The 16541-nt window shown below is 41.1% G+C and overlaps 1 protein-coding gene across 1 annotated transcript in view; it reads right to left on the bottom strand.

Moving 5' to 3' along the window:
* Positions 1–16541, bottom strand: part of LOC119975489 (U2 snRNP-associated SURP domain containing) — an 83084-nt gene that overhangs the window by 14803 nt on the left and 51740 nt on the right. Inside the window, exons 13-22 of the mRNA XM_038815220.1 lie at positions 14884–14988; positions 14716–14782; positions 14468–14625; positions 12479–12641; positions 11622–11701; positions 9903–9990; positions 8555–8689; positions 8351–8407; positions 5056–5215; positions 190–285 (exon numbers count right to left, since the gene is read on the bottom strand). Coding sequence (XP_038671148.1) covers positions 190–285; positions 5056–5215; positions 8351–8407; positions 8555–8689; positions 9903–9990; positions 11622–11701; positions 12479–12641; positions 14468–14625; positions 14716–14782; positions 14884–14988 — 1109 coding nt within the window. The remainder of the gene's footprint in view (positions 1–189; positions 286–5055; positions 5216–8350; positions 8408–8554; positions 8690–9902; positions 9991–11621; positions 11702–12478; positions 12642–14467; positions 14626–14715; positions 14783–14883; positions 14989–16541) is intronic.

Raw genomic sequence — 16541 nt, 5'->3', positions numbered from 1 at the left:
TAATTTCATTAACATACTAGAAGTTAATATATTGCAAAAACATTTGGCAAAAGTATAAGCAGAACATCTGTTGCACTTGCTTTGAATTACAGAATTTAAAAGACTTATCGTAAAATAATGGGTTTTTATATGGTTTAATGCAATCTAACATGTGCACGGAGAGGTGTACAATGGCTTGTTTGCACTTACCCTGTGATTCTAACGCTGATTCATCTACAGCTTCCCATTTCGATGGAGCAACTTTAAAAACGGACTGAAACTTCTTGGGGTCTTCAAGGCCATCAACTGAGAAAGTGAGGAGGGGGGGAAGGAAAAGAGAAAGAGTGAAAGTAAGAGTTAATTTAAGGATTTCATTGGAGGAATTGAAAATTTCGTAAATCACAAATTGATCAGAATTTGATTAAGGAAATTAAGGTGTTTCTCAATCATTCTTCCAAATGCAAGGAAAAATAGCCCACTTAATATCTGTGAAAGAATTTATGTTAGCACGCAGCCATGAAAATACAAGCTGCAAAATGCCATGCCTCTCAAAACTCAACCAAGATTAGGAACCTACTCCAAAACCTCAACCTACAGAAATGTTGACAGAGATGTATATTTTAGGGGGAGGTTTTACTCAGGGAGGCAGAGACTATAGGCGGAACTGGGGGCTCTATCCACGAGCAGGGGAGTGGTGTACGAGCATGGGGAAAAGGCTAGCAGACTGTTAGCGCAGCAACTCAGGAGGAGGGAGGCGGCCAGGGAATAAGGTAGAGTAAGAGACGGGGGGAGGGGGGGCAAAGTGGAGGACCCGGCAGAATTGAATAAGGTTTTCCGGGACTTCTATCGTAAGCTGTATACTTCGGAGCCGCCGGAAGAACCGGAGGGGATGAAAAGGTTTCTGGACGGGTTAACATGCCCAACAGTAGGTTTGGGGGGGGGGGGGGGGGGGGGGGGGAAGTGGAAGAGCTGGGGGCCCCAATTAGAGTTGAGGAGGTATTGGGGGGCCTTAAGGCCTTGCAGTCAGGGAAGTCCCCGGGTCCGGATGGATACCCAGGAGAGTTTTATAGGAAGTTCTCTGAGCTGGTGGGCCCGGTCTTGGCGAGGGTTTTTCAATGAGGCAAGGGACAGAGGGACCCTGCCGCCGACAATGTCACAAGCCACCATATCACTGATATTGAAGCGGGGTAAAGACCCGGAGGCGTGCGGGTCCTACTGGCCAATCTCCCTGATTAATGTAATGTAGACGCCAAGCTCCTGGCAAAGGTACTGGCGGGTAGAATGGAGGACTGTGTACTGGAGGTGATTAGGGAGGATCAAACGGGGTTTGTGAAAGGTAGGCAGCTGGCGGCCAACCTGAGAAGATTACTTAATGTGATAATGATGCCCCCAGTGAGTAGGGAGGTGGAGGTAGTGGTGGCAATGGACGCTGAGAAGGCCTTTGACCGGGTGGAGTGGGACTATCTATGGGAGGTGCTCGGACGGTTTGGGTTCGGGGAGGGATTGGTGGACTGGATCAAATTATTATATCAGGCCCTGAGGGCCAGCGTCAGGACCAACAGAGAAGTGTCGGAGTATTTTAGGTTGTACTGAGGGACCAGACAGGGCTGCCCGCTCTCCCCGCTGCTGTTTGCGCTGGCCATAGAGCCGCTGGCGATTGCGCTGAGAGCCGCAGAGGGTTGGAAGGGGTGGTGAGGGGCGGGGGTGGTGAGACGACCTGCTCCTGTATGTGTCGGATCCAGGTGGCCGGGACGGGAACTATACTGGGAATGCTGAGGAAGTTCGGCCAGTTCTCAGGATAGAAATTAAATATGGTCAAGAGTGAAATGTTTGTGGTCCAGACAAGGGGCCAGGAGAACAGATTGAGAGGGCTACCGTTTAGGCTGGTTGAGGAAAATTTCCGGTATTTGGGAATCCAGGTGGCACGAGACTGGGGCAGGCTGCATAAGTTAAATTTGGCCAGGGTGGTGGAGCAAATGAAGAGAGAGTTTCGGAGATGGGATGCACTCCCACTGTCGCTGGCAGGGAGGGTGCAGATTGTAAAGATGACAATCCTCCCTCGATTTTTGTTTATTTTTCAGTGCCTCCCGATCTTTATCCCACAGTCCTTCTTCAAAAGAGTTAATGGGCTGATCATGAGCTTTGTCTGGGCGGGAAAATCCCCACGGGTGAAGAAGACGATGTTGGAGAGGAACCGCAGCGAGGGAGGGCTGGCTTTGCCGAGTCTGATCAATTATTACTGGGCGGCCAACATCGCTATGATAAGGAAGTGGATGGTGGGTACGGGGTCTATTTGGGAGCGGGTGGAGGCGGCTTCGTGCAGGGGCTCCAGCTTGGCAGCCCTGGTCACGGCTCCTCTACCGCTGCCGCCGGCCAAGTACACCATCAGCCCGGTAGTGGTGGCGACCCTGCGGATTATGGGGCCAGTGGAGGAGGCACGTGGGGGAGTTGGGGGCGTCTGGGCGCCAATCTGCGACAACCATCGGTTTGCCCCCGGCAGTATGGATGGGGGGTTCAGAGTATGGCGGCGGGCGGGGACGGGAAGGGTGGGTGATATGTTCCTGGAAGGGAGCTTTGCGAATCTGAGGAGCTTGGAGGAGAAATTTGGGTTGGTATGGGGAAATGATTTTAGATACCTACAGTTGCGGGACTTTGTTCGTAGACAGGTCCCATCTTTCCCATGCCTCCCGCCAATGGGGATCCTCGACAGAATAGTCTCTAGGAGGGAAGAAGGGGAGGGTAGAGTCTCGGATATATATAAGGTGCTCATGAGTGAGGAAGGATCCCAGACAGAGGAACTGAAACTTAAATGGGAGGAGGAGCTAGGCGGGGAAATGGAGGATGGGCTGTGGGCAGAGGCCCTGAGTAGGGTAAATTCGACCGCGACATGTGCTAGGCACGGGCTGATTCAATTTAAGGTCGTTCACCGGGCCCATATGACGGTGGCTCGGATGAGCAAATTCTTCGGGATAGAGGACAAATGCGCGAGGTGCGCGGGAGGACCAGCGAACCACGTGCACATGTTGTGGGCATGCCCTAAGCTGAGGGGGTACTGGGAGGGATTTGCGGGGGTCATGTCCCGAGTACTAAAAACAAGGGTGGTGATGAGTCCAGGGGTGGCAATTTTTGGGGTTTCGGAGGACCTGGGGGTCCAGGGGGAGAAAGAGGCCGATGTTTTGGCCTTTGCTTCCCTGATAGCCCGGCGACGAATACTATTGGCGTGGAGGGACTCAAAGCCCCCGAAGACGGAGTTGTGGCTTGCGGACATGTCGAGTTTCCTGGGTATGGAGAAAATTAAGTTCGCCTTGAGGGGATCTGTGCAGGGGTTCGCCCGGAGGTGGCAACCATTTATTGACTTCTTTGCGGGAGAGTGAGCGTCAGCAGGGGGGGGTGGGGGTGGAGTAGAGTAGGAGGGAAAATATGGCGGGTAGTACCGGTGGGAGAGGAGCGGGCTTGTGCAATATATTATGATTGAAGTATTGAAAGTACATGGATGTTTGCACATTTTTGCCTTTTTTTGCTTTTTTCTGATGATGTCTGTAACTGTTTATAAAGCCAAAAACTACCTCAATAAAATTGTTTATTAACAAAAAAGAGATGTATATTTTAATGAAATTAGTTTAACTGTAGGACATATGGCCTGCAGAATTCTTTCCCCTACCCTCATTAAAGGCTTACGATGATGTTTATGGGGAAAGTGGCGATATAGATGCCAGATTGGCTCAGTGACAAGAAAGATGATGGTGGGTGAATTCATGGATGATTATCTGTTTGGGAGGTGATCTACAATGGTATTCCTCAAGGTCAGTTATGGGTCCAGTATTACGTACATCCAAGTTTTATAAACAATCTTTTCTAAACAAATTCAATAGTAGCCATCAGATATTTGGAGAAAACTTGTAGGGATATGGAGAAAGAGCGGAGGATTGGAACCAAATTAATTGCTCGCCGAAACAGCTGATGCACTCAATTGGCCACATGAACTCCTTGAGCGCCCTTTTTCTCTGATTTGAAACTTTACAAGGTAGTAGACCTCAAGATGACTGACAATATGATGAAATAGGCAAAGCACGGCAGATGGAGTTCATTCCAGAGAAGTATGAAGCGATGCGCTCTGGGAGGACAAAAAACGGAGAGACAGTATACTATAAATGGCATGGTCTTGATAAGTGCAGACGAATAGAGACACCTTGGTGTCCATGTACACATCTTTAAAAGGTTACAGGGATGAGTTGATAAGGTGGTTAAAAACATATGGGCTACTTGGGTTTGCAAACAGAATATAAAAGCAATAATCCATGCTGGAATTTTATAAGTCATTGTTAAGGCTACAGTACTAGGAAATTCTGGGCATCGCAGTTCAGGAAAGATGTAAAAGCCTTAGAAAGGGTACAGAGATGGTTTATCAAGAGGTTACCATAGAGAAGGGACTTCAGGTCTGAGGAGAGGCTGAAATAGTTAGGACTGCTTTCCTTGCAGAAAAGGTATGTTCTATGACCTAATACAGGATTTCAAGATGATGATATTTTGATAGTGGGAATAGCTTCCCTCTGTTCAAACAAGTGGGTCAATAAACAGGTCACACATTTAAAATTATTGGCAAAGTATCTAGAAAGGAGATTGGGAGTATTCAGAGGGTTTGCAGAACCTAGAATGCTCTACCTGAAGAGTGTGTGGAAGCGGATTCAATTTAATAATTTTGAAGGGATGTTGGAAAGGTACTCAATGAGGGGTTACCATCAAAAAGCAATAACATATGACTAAGCATGAGCCAGCACAGGCATGATGGGATGATGGGCCAAATGGCATCCTTTTGTGTGCAAGTTTCGATGATTCCATGGAGGTCATGTCTAGTTGGTAATTCTTCACAATGGTCTGGCCAAGATTGTGGAATGACAAGCAAAATCCATCTGTTGCTACTTTAGAAGTTCAATGAAGTTGTGGGCCCTCATCTCCTCCCATCTCAAAGCAATTTACACAAATATGGGATATATGAAGTACAGCCAAGGTAACTCAATTGTATTCTATCAACTGTTTCACTCTGAATTAAGCAGCACGAGGATCAAAACCACTTACTGGGAATACCATCAAGATCATCATCTAGCACCTTCATAGGAATACCATCAAGATCTTCAAGAACAGTGCCTAGATCAATTGGAACTCCATCTACATCTTCTAATGGGGCACCATCAAATTCTTCCTCAACTGGTGTTCCATCTAGTTCTTCAGGCTCTGGCTAACAAACATATAATCTACATTATTATCGTTACAACATCAGTCAGGACACAAGAATTGTGCCGGTAGGTTGCACAAGACAGAAAATTGAGGGGAGGGGCAGGGTGGGATCATTCCAATGCTGTGATTAGTGTGAATGCTGAGATCAGTTAATAGAATTACAGTAGGATTTTTCTGTCTAACAATTCCTGATTATTACCAGGTAAGTATGGTGGAACTGTCTGAAGTCACCAACACTAACTCAGTAATCCAGAGTTTAAGGGTAATGATCTGGGGACATGGGCTCAAATGCCACCACGGCAGATGGTGAAATTTGAATTCAATATAAATTGGGATTTAAAAGTCTAATGTTGATCACCATTATCATAAAAACCCAGGGACGGAAATATGCCACCCTTACCTGGTCTGGTCTACATGCGACCCCAGAGCTACAGCAATGTAATTGACTCTTAAACGTCCCCTCCGAAATGGCCCAGCAAACCACTCAGTTCAAGGGCAATTAGGGATGGGCAATAAATGCTGGCCCTGCCAGCAACGTCCGTATCCCCTAAATGAACTAAAAACTGTTGCACTTTATTACTTCCTTAGTTTGCCATAAAAAGTATCACAGCCAATGAATAAATTAGCTCTGAAGTGGTTACTGCTGCTGTGTAGGGAAACTTAGCAAACAAGTGCTGGTGACTAAAATTCCAAAGGAAGGAATATAAATACAACAACCATCTGATGAGATACTCTCATTTATTAAACCAGTTGGGATTTTAGACTTACAAAGTCGAAAAATAAAGGAACTTAGTCGTCTTGACCTGCCTGGAAGTGTTTTGAAAATGCAATATCAAGTAAGTAACAACAGTGGGTTTCTCTACCTGTGGCTATATTAGCAGAACAGCAGGAAAATAAACAATAGAACTTAGGCAAAAAAAAGGTATTAAACAAAAACTCTAAGTAAAAGAATGTAAATTAGACTTGCCCACATTTTACTGCAAACCCAAACACAAGATCATCAGCACTTGCCATTATTACAGGTAAATCTGACAGCAACCTCTAACATTTGTATTTGAATGCATAACTATCCAACTCCACAGGATGGACTTTTGAAATCCTCACTAAATAGATTTGGCAATGAAATCACTGTAATGGGATGAATATAGTATGCTTAAGCAATGGCGACACAAATGAGTTGAAACAGTTCCAGCCTGCACATTCGGTAGTAAATATATTTCTAATGGGGTAGGAACCAATCACTATTTGTCAATGGACCATTTGTCAATGTACCGTGTTGATTATTCTTTTTGTCTACTATGTACGTACTGTGCACGTTCCCTTGGCCACAGAAAAATATTCACTGTGCTTCGGTACATGAGACAATAAATATTAATAAAATCAAAACATGAACAACCTCTTTAGCCCAGCAAATTTAATTTCATAAACGTAGAGTCTCATTCCTTAAGAAAATTCAAACTTTTTACAAAATCTTATTTTTTTACTTTTTCTGTCGGTCTGTATTTCTCAACTTTTATTTTACTTCCCATTCGTGATATAAATATAAGCCATGAAAGTTAAATGGCCATGAAACAATTATTGATTGTTGTAAACTCCAACTGGTTCACTAATGAAATTAAATGAAAATGAAATGAAAATCGCTTATTGTCATGAGTAGGCTTCAATGAAGTTACTTGTCCTTTAGGGAAGATGATCTGCCATCCTTATCTGGTCTGGCCTAGATCTGACTCCAGATCCATAAAAATGTGGTTGAATCTGAAATACCCTCAGGTATGGGCATTAAATGCTGGCCCAGCCAGCGATGCCATGTACAAATTTTATAAATATTTCCACAAAGTCTGCAAGTTTCAGTGAGGATTCTTTAGACATTGAAAGCCTCACTGCTACTTGCCTTTTTCAAATGCCACAGATCTTTTGGAGATGACAGTGCACTGAAACAGGTGCCAAGAGATGGAAATCCCAGCTGATAAGTCCCAAAGACGTCTCTGGGCATGTATACGGGTGGCGAACAGCAAGAGCTGTTCCTCTGCCACAGAACAAAATCCTGGGCCACTGTTTTCAATGATATAACAAATTATCAGCTATGAATCTTTAAATTGCAATGTCGCTTGCATGTATTGATCATCTACAGTAACATTCAACAATGCAGCTTATTCCCAAAACACATCCTTACCCAACAATCAGACATTCAAGAGTATGAAAAAAATATTTGAAAGTGACCAGTCTAGATTGGTGTATTATAGAATCACAACTCATCCCTTTGATGCAAACTGATACTCTGGTCTCCAATGCATTATCACAAAAAATGTAACCCACTCTGTCTCACGCTGCTGGCTGTGATGTAATAACAGAAAGCATTACTTAAGTGCACATATATTTTCTTACAAATAAAGATTGATAACTTCAGAGATATAAAATGTTGCACTTCAACGGATAAATTCATACACTTATTTTAATTCTGCACAGATGAGCAAGTAGACAGATCAAACACAAATCCTAATTTACAAATGGTCATTTTATCTTTCAGGCCATTCTGGCCATAAAAGTTCAGGCATAAATTACAACTCTCACTTCACTAGCAAATTCTAAAATAAAGCACTTGGGATAATTTCTGGAGACACAGAATTGCAAAGCAGAGAAGCCGCGTTACAGTTGTATAGAAACTTTGTTAGACCACACTTGCTATAACGTGAACAGTTCTGGTCCCATGTTCAGAAAGAATAGAGAAGGTCCAAATTAGATTTTACAGAGTGATAACATTACTGAGAGATTATACACAAAGACTGGACAGGCTGGGGCTCCTTTCTCTGGAAAACTGAAGCCCGAGAGGATGACCTGATAGATGTCTTCAAGATTGTGAAAGGATAGCATAGTTGCATTCAAGGAGAAGCTAGGTAAACATATGAGAGAGAAAGGAGTAGAATGATTTGCTAATGAGTTATGCTGACAGCACTGTATTGCCAAACAAGTCGGATGGGGGGGGGGGGGGAAGAGACTGGAAAAACAAGCAAATAAGCTGTGGCAATAAAAATTTAAAAAAACATGGCTATGAAATGTAACAGTCGCGAGCACATAAACCCCGATTCTAAAAGCACAAGCATAGGCAAGATGCATGGATTGCCATGTAGTTAGCTACCTGTCGCTTAGAAATTTCTTTGACTTCTTCAACATCCACAAGTCCAAGGTAGACATTCTAGAGATTAATGAGGAATAGTGTCAACAGAAACGGTAAATTCAAAAAAGAACAACTCTATATTTTAAATACAAGCCCTTTTCATGGACAAACTGGTGTAACGAAAATAAATGTGCAAAAAGATTGCACTTTAGCATTCATAAATACCTGGGGTTTGCAGACTTCTTTACTTTCTTCCTCAAGATCTACAAGTCCAAGAAAGATATTTTGGAGTTTAATGAGGAATGGGTCAGGGTAAACTGTCCAATCTTCCCATGCTCTAAAGCAACCCATCACTCTTTGCTGGAAAACAAATTGGAATACTTCAACATATTACTATCAATTAAGAGTACCTAATTGACTTTTTGGCAGCTAGCTTAACAAAATGCTGATTATAAAGGATAAAACTTACTTGTAAGATTGTCAGTCTTTCTGTAACCTGTTACTGGGACAAAAATGTAAATACATTTTCACCAGTCCTACCCCCAAACCTGCACTTATTTTTCTTCCTACCATCCAAAAGAGATTTGGATTTCCACTTTTAGTTCCATTTACATTTTCTCAATAATTCAGTTTCCCCGTTCACTGTCTGCCACCTTGGTCTTTCCACCCTCATTTTCATTCAATGCTGCTTTTTCCCCTTTCCATTCAATGTCAGCTTGTTTTTTTTTCACCCCTCTTCATTGCAATGTTAATTTCCTCTGTTGTTTACATGTAAATATGCAAATCAGCTTTGGCTTATTCCTAATGCATTCGGAAGACCCTCATGATCATTTGCTTCCCCAAGTTGAATTATTTTGGTGGGGTAGTGCTGCATGCAGTAGTTTCTCTACATCCCCATTCAAGCAGCCTTTATTCATGTTCAAGCCCACCCAGGAATCGTAGGAAGCAGCAGTCGCTCATTTAATCATGCAGCACATAATATTTGTGCAATATCCTTCCATAATCCTACATGCACACAGGCATAGCCTGTTAAATGGGCCACTGATCTGCAAGAAGCAGGAATCAGGCTTGCTTTTCTCTCACTAACCCGAGGGTGCGGAGGTAGATTATATGGTCCCTTCTGCAGACCTGATTGACATTTCTACTTTAATACAGGCCAGGATCAGACTCGAAGCTTTCCAGGTGTGTAGGTTTCCAGGTTGCTGTTCACGAGTTAAATGTATCAGCCATTCAGGAAGATCTTGCGACTTATCATTTGTATTGTTTAGCTACTTACCTTTGGGTTCATGTCCCTAAACACAATAAGAAATGACAGGTGCAAAACAAAAGCATGGCTATCTGATCAGTATCCTTCTTTACAATTTAACAGCTCTCAAATTGTGCAATTATTAACCAGGCCCCAAAAAGCAATCTTAGAATTTTATGATCAAGGGCAAGCTGATAAATTTTTAAAAATAGGACATTGAAACTTACGTTGAGAAGTTTAATATTAAGCATTGCGAACAGTTAAACTACACAATTAACTGTTGAAAAATAAACTAAACATAAAAGAGGGGCTTTGAGGAATAATTACCTTGAAATTCTCAGATTGTAAGTGACCTTGTGTTGACTTGTAGGTTGCATTAAGATTTGCAAATATCTGGCACAACTTCGATTCAAAGCTGCAAGAGAAACATAACGAATAGCGTATGCTAAAACAAACATCCATGAAATATTAGAACCATATTTGCACACAAACTTGTATTTGTATAGCACCTATTAAAAAATTTTAGAGTACCCAATTCATTTTTCCAATTAAGGGACAATTTAGCGTTTAGCAACAAGGAAGCTGAAGATATGTCATCCAATGATGAAGCAATAAAATTCAGGGATACTGAAGAGACCAGAATGAAGTGAACGTAGATATTGGAGGGCGGTGGGGCTGAAGGGGATTACAGAGTTGGGAAGGCGAGGTGAGAACATGGATGACAATTTTGAAATTGAGGAGACGCTTGACGAGGAATTATGGGACACCAACTGCACAGATCTGGATGGCCTCAAATTTACAAAGTTCACAAAATGAGAGGAAAGCTAAGAGTGCACGGTTACCACTAAACTTGTTGCTCCATTAAGTACATTATATAACTGCAAGGTATTACATCAATTGCCTCACCAAACCCACATAAAAACTTCAACTAGAAACATCTAACATTTGATTCCTTTGCTTGCGAAATGAGCGGAAAACTATCCATAATAACTTGCATCCCCAAAACAGCATATCCCTTAAAATGTGGGATTTTGAATCAACTTTCCAGAGCTATAGAAACACCATACCAGTAGCTGTTGGTGAAACTGTACATCATAAATTAAGTGGTTTCACCAATTAAATAAATTCCAGAAGCAATTTCAAAATGGGTTCTGGACTATAAATTGGATTCATAACATTGACAGCTTTGGATATTCCACAATACCCTCACAGATCTCTTATTGCAGGAGTCACAGAAAATATCATAAATGTTATCACAACATTGTGGCTAAACATGTTTGAATGCCGATGAAAAGGCCTTCCCTCGATACTTAAATGTCAGCAGAACTGCAGATTTGACTTGCACTAAACCTCCTGCAAAGTACAAGATACATGGTATCTATTCAATCGACGGACCTGGCCAAACAATGCACAAAGTAATGACAACTGTACTCCCAAAGATGAAAGCCTGAACAAGAATAACGGGTAACACAGACAATCCTTGTGCAATTAGTATTTATATCAATATTTTCACCTACTGATTACCAGAAGATACTCGCACATGAATGAACTCCCTCAATATCCTAGCTGCCACTTTCTTCCCCAATTTCTAGGTAGTTTAGCACAGGGCTAAATAGCTGGCTTTTAAAGCAGACCAGGGCAGGCCAGCAGCGCGGGTTCAATTCCTGTACCAGTCTCCCCGAACAGGCGCCGGAATGTGGCGACTAGGGGCTTTTCACAGTAACTTCATTTGAAGCCTACTTGTGACAATAAGCGATTTTCATTTTTTTTGAGCCTTTGAACAAAACCCTCTTCTTTTGAATTCTACTTTTGGTTGCATCTCCTTTGTTGTCTTTTCCCCTGCTTGACATTCACTAGTATTTCCACAGTTCCAAGACATTCTGACATCTTCTGTATGTGAACAGCAGTATAGAAATGAAAGATGCTGTTGCAATATTTTAGGGGGCAAGTCATGACAAGTCAGCAAAGTTTAATTTCCCATTTAAGTATTCACCAAGACACAAAATTGATAATTCGATGAAATACTGAAAAAGCATGAATACTTACAATTTTCTGTAATACGAGGCATTTGCAACTTTAGCAGAAGAATTATACAATACATCTGACACCAAGTAAAGCCTCGCAATCTGGAATTTTAAAAAATTTGATTTTACTTCCAAAATGATCCATTTGGTTTCAAGTATATTGGTGTGGCACAAAACCTGATGGGAGGGCTAACAGACACTAATGCTTCCCTTCAATTCTCTTAAGTTGTTGAAAAAACATACAAGGACAGGGACTTGAGAATTGCCTTACCTATCCATAATTTCTGGCAAGGTTTAAACCACATTCGAACAATAGTCAATACACGTAGGAGGTAATCTACCTAACTGATTGTATTTAGTTTGTTTACTCTTGTCAGATAAAGATATTAAATTGACCTTGCAAACAAGCAAGGCTCCAGATTTGCTTGGCTCCCAAATTAAATGTTGCTGATTTTTCCCAAACCTATAACTTTGGAGGCCAATTGCATATCATGAAGCAGTGCTCTTTTATCCACAAATAGGAGCCAAGTAAATTGGTTCCAAGCAACATACAAAAAAAACGTGTCTAAGTACAATGCTGGTGAAGGAGCCAGTGGTGAGAATTTAAACGGTAGCACTGCAAAAACCCTTCACCCGAGTGGTCGAAAACATTTGGACCGAAATCTGGCCGGGGGGTCTGGGGCAACGGAAGCTGCAAACAACAGGAAAACCCATTGACAGTGGAGATGCCAGAAGATCCTGCTGCTGGTCAATTGCAGGCCACCTCCGCAAAACACGCCACGGGGGAGGTGGAAAATCCCACCCTAGATAGATGACAAGTAGGTTTTTCAAAAGGATTTCAGGATGATGTTGTGCTTACTACAGTTGGATAGAACAAACCTTTTTAGGCAACGGAGTCTTCAATATGGACAAAGATTCTGCAATACATTCCACAATTTCTTCAGCAGCTTCAGCATGATTCAGGCAGAACACCATAGCATCACCAACGTCATTTTTACGTGGGGCAAGTCCCCGCAAGAGCTCTTCCAATTTATCCCTTTGACTTAAATGAAACATTAAGTATCTTACACAATCATAGTAAAAATATAATCTTCTATACCTCCCATTTAATTATTCACTAAGACATAATTGAAGAACAATTAAAACTTGTATGCCAAGTCTTTTGATAATTATCAATTGTCAGAAATCAATGGTTGTTTATAGTCAACCGAAAGTGAAGCATTAACAGTTTCTAATGGTCAATAACTTCAGGTTTATTGATGCACATTAAAAATGCATATTTGAACTAAGCTGCTGTTTCAGCACTCTAAGGAAATTACGTTTCATACATAATTTCAAGGTTCTTATTCTCTTCAAGCCATGTAGATGTCAACTTGATATAATTTGACAGGCAGCAAACCATTGGCAAATCTCCCCTTAATTTAGCTGCTTGAATTAAGTTGCCTGGCAGTTCAATTTTTAAACACTAAACAATCACTTTGTTGCATTATTTGTTGCTTAATTCAAATGATTAGATAAATATTTTTAAGCACAAAAAAAAGTGACCAAATTATCAGCAGTACAAAGCATTGGTTTAACTGAATCATGCAGAAAATATAAAAGTGGGCAACACTGACTAATTGATTTCCTAATTCATTTGTCACAGTCTGCGGAGGAGGTTGGACAAAGTCAAATGAAGGGAAGCAGATCTTTAAAAAAAAAGAGGCTCGAAAATGAAGAGGATTGAATGGAAGAGAGTCTGAGCTCAAGACTGAAGTTCGGGTGGCAATAGAATAAGCATATTGGAAGCAGGCATCTTGAGGAAACAAATGACAGCGCAGAGTGACTAAATCATAGGCAAAACACTGTAGATGGCAGAAATCTGAAATAAAAACAGAAAATACTGGAAACACTCAGCAGATAAGGTAGTGTGTCTGATGAGAGAGCAAGTTAACATTTCAGGCCAATGACCTTTCTTCAGAATTGGAATTGGTGATTTAACAGTTTATAAGCAGATACAAAGCCAGTGAATGAATGATGGCATTTGGGAAAAGAACAAAAGGGAAGATCAAGATAAGGTGGAGAGCAGGAATAATTACATGGTAGCAGAGATGGTAGCAAAAGGCAGACAGTGCCCATTCCCTTTCGTCTTGCATCGTCATTGCTCTTATAATTTGAGTCATATCTTCCACCTTATTACTGACTTTGCTTTGTTCTTACCTCACTTCTCCCAAACTCTGTAACTTGCTTAAATAATGTTAAATCTCTAAATTATTCTGACAGAAGACCGACTTGAAGTATTAACTCAGGTTATCTCTGCACAGATGCTGCTTGACCTGTAGGAGTGTCTGTGGTATTTCCCGTTTTAATTTTGAAGAGCAGAAAATTTAGGTAGAGGAACATTAAGACGAGTACAGGACAGGCCCAGGACATGCCTAAAACCGAAAGAAAAAGGAAGTGTAGGACAGTAGTGAAAACAGCAGAAGCCAGGCTGGAATATTTAAAGTAAACCTATGCAGCAGGGAAGCAGCAGAACTGGAACAGTGTCTGGTATGGAAGATAAACTAGGAATTATCTAGCAGTCAATAATGAGCTTCAATGATCCGATTGGTCTATTTTGTGACAAAGCCAATGTAAAATGGTCAGACAGATGTACACTAAACTGTAAAACAGAAGTAGAATGTAGCAAAGGAACCAGTATTCAAGGACTTGGGAGTAAAATCTTGACTATGGATGCTTGCTACTGTATTAAAACATTGCTAGTTTGTTACATTCTCTCATTTTCACAAAAAATTGAGGAACTTTAGTAGCTGTCTTACAATGTGGTTTAAACCAGAGAAGGTTTCTCATAACATTATTAAATATTGCAGAAACATCTGCATAACTCACTCTTCTTTCAATTGCCCCTTCTTTACATTCTCCTCAACACGTGATTCTGTTTCTTCTAATATTTCCTGTAGGTATGGGTTGAGGGGTGGCGCTCGCCAAAATGATCCATTCTTGAACATGCGGAAATCTACAGTTCGCCATTTGGTTGGTGAATCCCCCTGTTAGACAAGTTGCGATTTGTACAGATCGGTATGGTGGAACCTTAATTTGTAAATATTTAATATCTCACCAGTATTAAACTCATATACCTGTAGTATGGAATACAATTTCCATCGGTAATAAACATGGGCTGGGCTTTGATTCTCGAAAAGGAATCTGAAAAAACAATAGTATTTCTTACAAACCGCCTGCGTGTTAAAATTTCTCAAAACATGGCAAATGATAAATAATTCACTGGTATTAAATTAAATAAAAACCTGAACATGGGGTTGCTAATTTCTCTGTTCATAATCATAGCTTCGAACATTGGTCCTTCACGCACCACAAATTCGATCATCCGATGAATAATACACAGCAAATTCCTAAACAAAACAAAAATCAAGATATGCCATTCAGAAAGAGAACACTCTCTCAACAAGCTAAAGAAGCAATCCATATACTGAATGCCTTTCTAAAACACAACAGGTAGGTACTTTGCATTAACAAACTTAGCAATCCAAGTAGAATTTAACTGCTTCTGGTAACCGACTGGGATGCAAAATGGCTAAATTCTGTTCAATACAGAAAAGAAAACAATATTTAATTTGCAACGCCAAAATGTACCTGGGAACATGTTGCACACATGCTATAATTAAAAGATGATAATTCATAGCTTGTATGCATTACTTTCCAGGCTTTGGCAGTAAGTAAATGACACAGCAGATTAAAATAACAGCACAAAAAGCAAGATAATGCTCCTGCAAAGGCAAGTTTTTAAACTGTAACAAGGTTTCGGAATAGTTTACAGCATCTGTAATAAATTCCATTTGTACAATATAAGTTTAAGAAAATTATATCCATGTGACCACATAATTCAAGTCGATATAATTTTGCTGTTCAAATTAATGGAGAAGTCTTTACCCATGGTCAACCTAAGTAAACACAGTTATTCTACAATTATTCTGGTATTTAATTGGTGGACCTTTATTATGGTTGATTTAACATATTAACTTATCTTGTAGTTACTGAAATTATGCTCAGAATAAGTCTTCTACCCTCAGGTCATTTGCAGGTACAATTGCTGCTTAAATGTCAGTGACCTCCTACATTGCTGTTCCAACTGATCAGTATTAAAGCAATTTGATTACCGACTGGCTTTTTGCAAGCTCAGGTGCTGACCGTATTTTAAATAGTTACTGATCATACTTCCATAACTTTTATAGAAATGAACAGTGTTTGGGCCTGAGAAACAATGCATATTCTGTAAACTTGATTACAGTTCTAGAACACCGCTGGGAGAAATCACTGCTGCCTCACTAAGATGATTTTAGTTTGTATCTTAAATGTGATCACTTATTATAGTTAACTACCATTCATAGCAAATTTAAAGCTGGTTCGCCATCAGGACTGTTATTTAAATTTTTTTTTAAAGGATCAGAAATTACAGTACAGGAGGCCATTCAACCCATCATGCCTAGGCCAATACTTATCTTTCTGTGGCCATCGCAATAGTAACTTGTTCCAAAGGATGCACTTTTTAAGAACTCCTAATAATAATAATAAATCTCTATTGTCACAAGTAGGCTTACATGATCACTGCAATGAAGTTACTGTGAAAATCCCCTAGTCGCCACATTCCGGCGCCTGTTCGGGTACACAGAGGGAGAATTCAGAATGTCCAATTCACTTAAGAAGCACGTCTTTCGGGACTTGTGGGGGGAAACCGGAGCACCCGGAGGAAGCCCGCACAGACATGGGGAGAACGTGCAGACGCCGCACAGACAGTGACTCAAGCCGGGAATCGAACCTGTGTCCCTGGCGCTGTGAAGCAGCAGTGCTAACCACTGTTTCCATGCCACCCTGTGAAGATTTTTTTTCCATCCATCATTTTATGACTACTGTCTGGTCACAGGAAAAAAACTTCCCCCTCATTGCC

The sequence above is a fragment of the Scyliorhinus canicula genome, chromosome 13, assembly GCF_902713615.1.
Source record: "Scyliorhinus canicula chromosome 13, sScyCan1.1, whole genome shotgun sequence".
In the NCBI taxonomy this organism is placed as follows: Eukaryota; Metazoa; Chordata; class Chondrichthyes; order Carcharhiniformes; family Scyliorhinidae; genus Scyliorhinus; species Scyliorhinus canicula.
The sequence above is the reverse complement of the archived record's forward strand: the minus strand, read 5'-3'. Positions and strand labels throughout refer to the sequence as shown.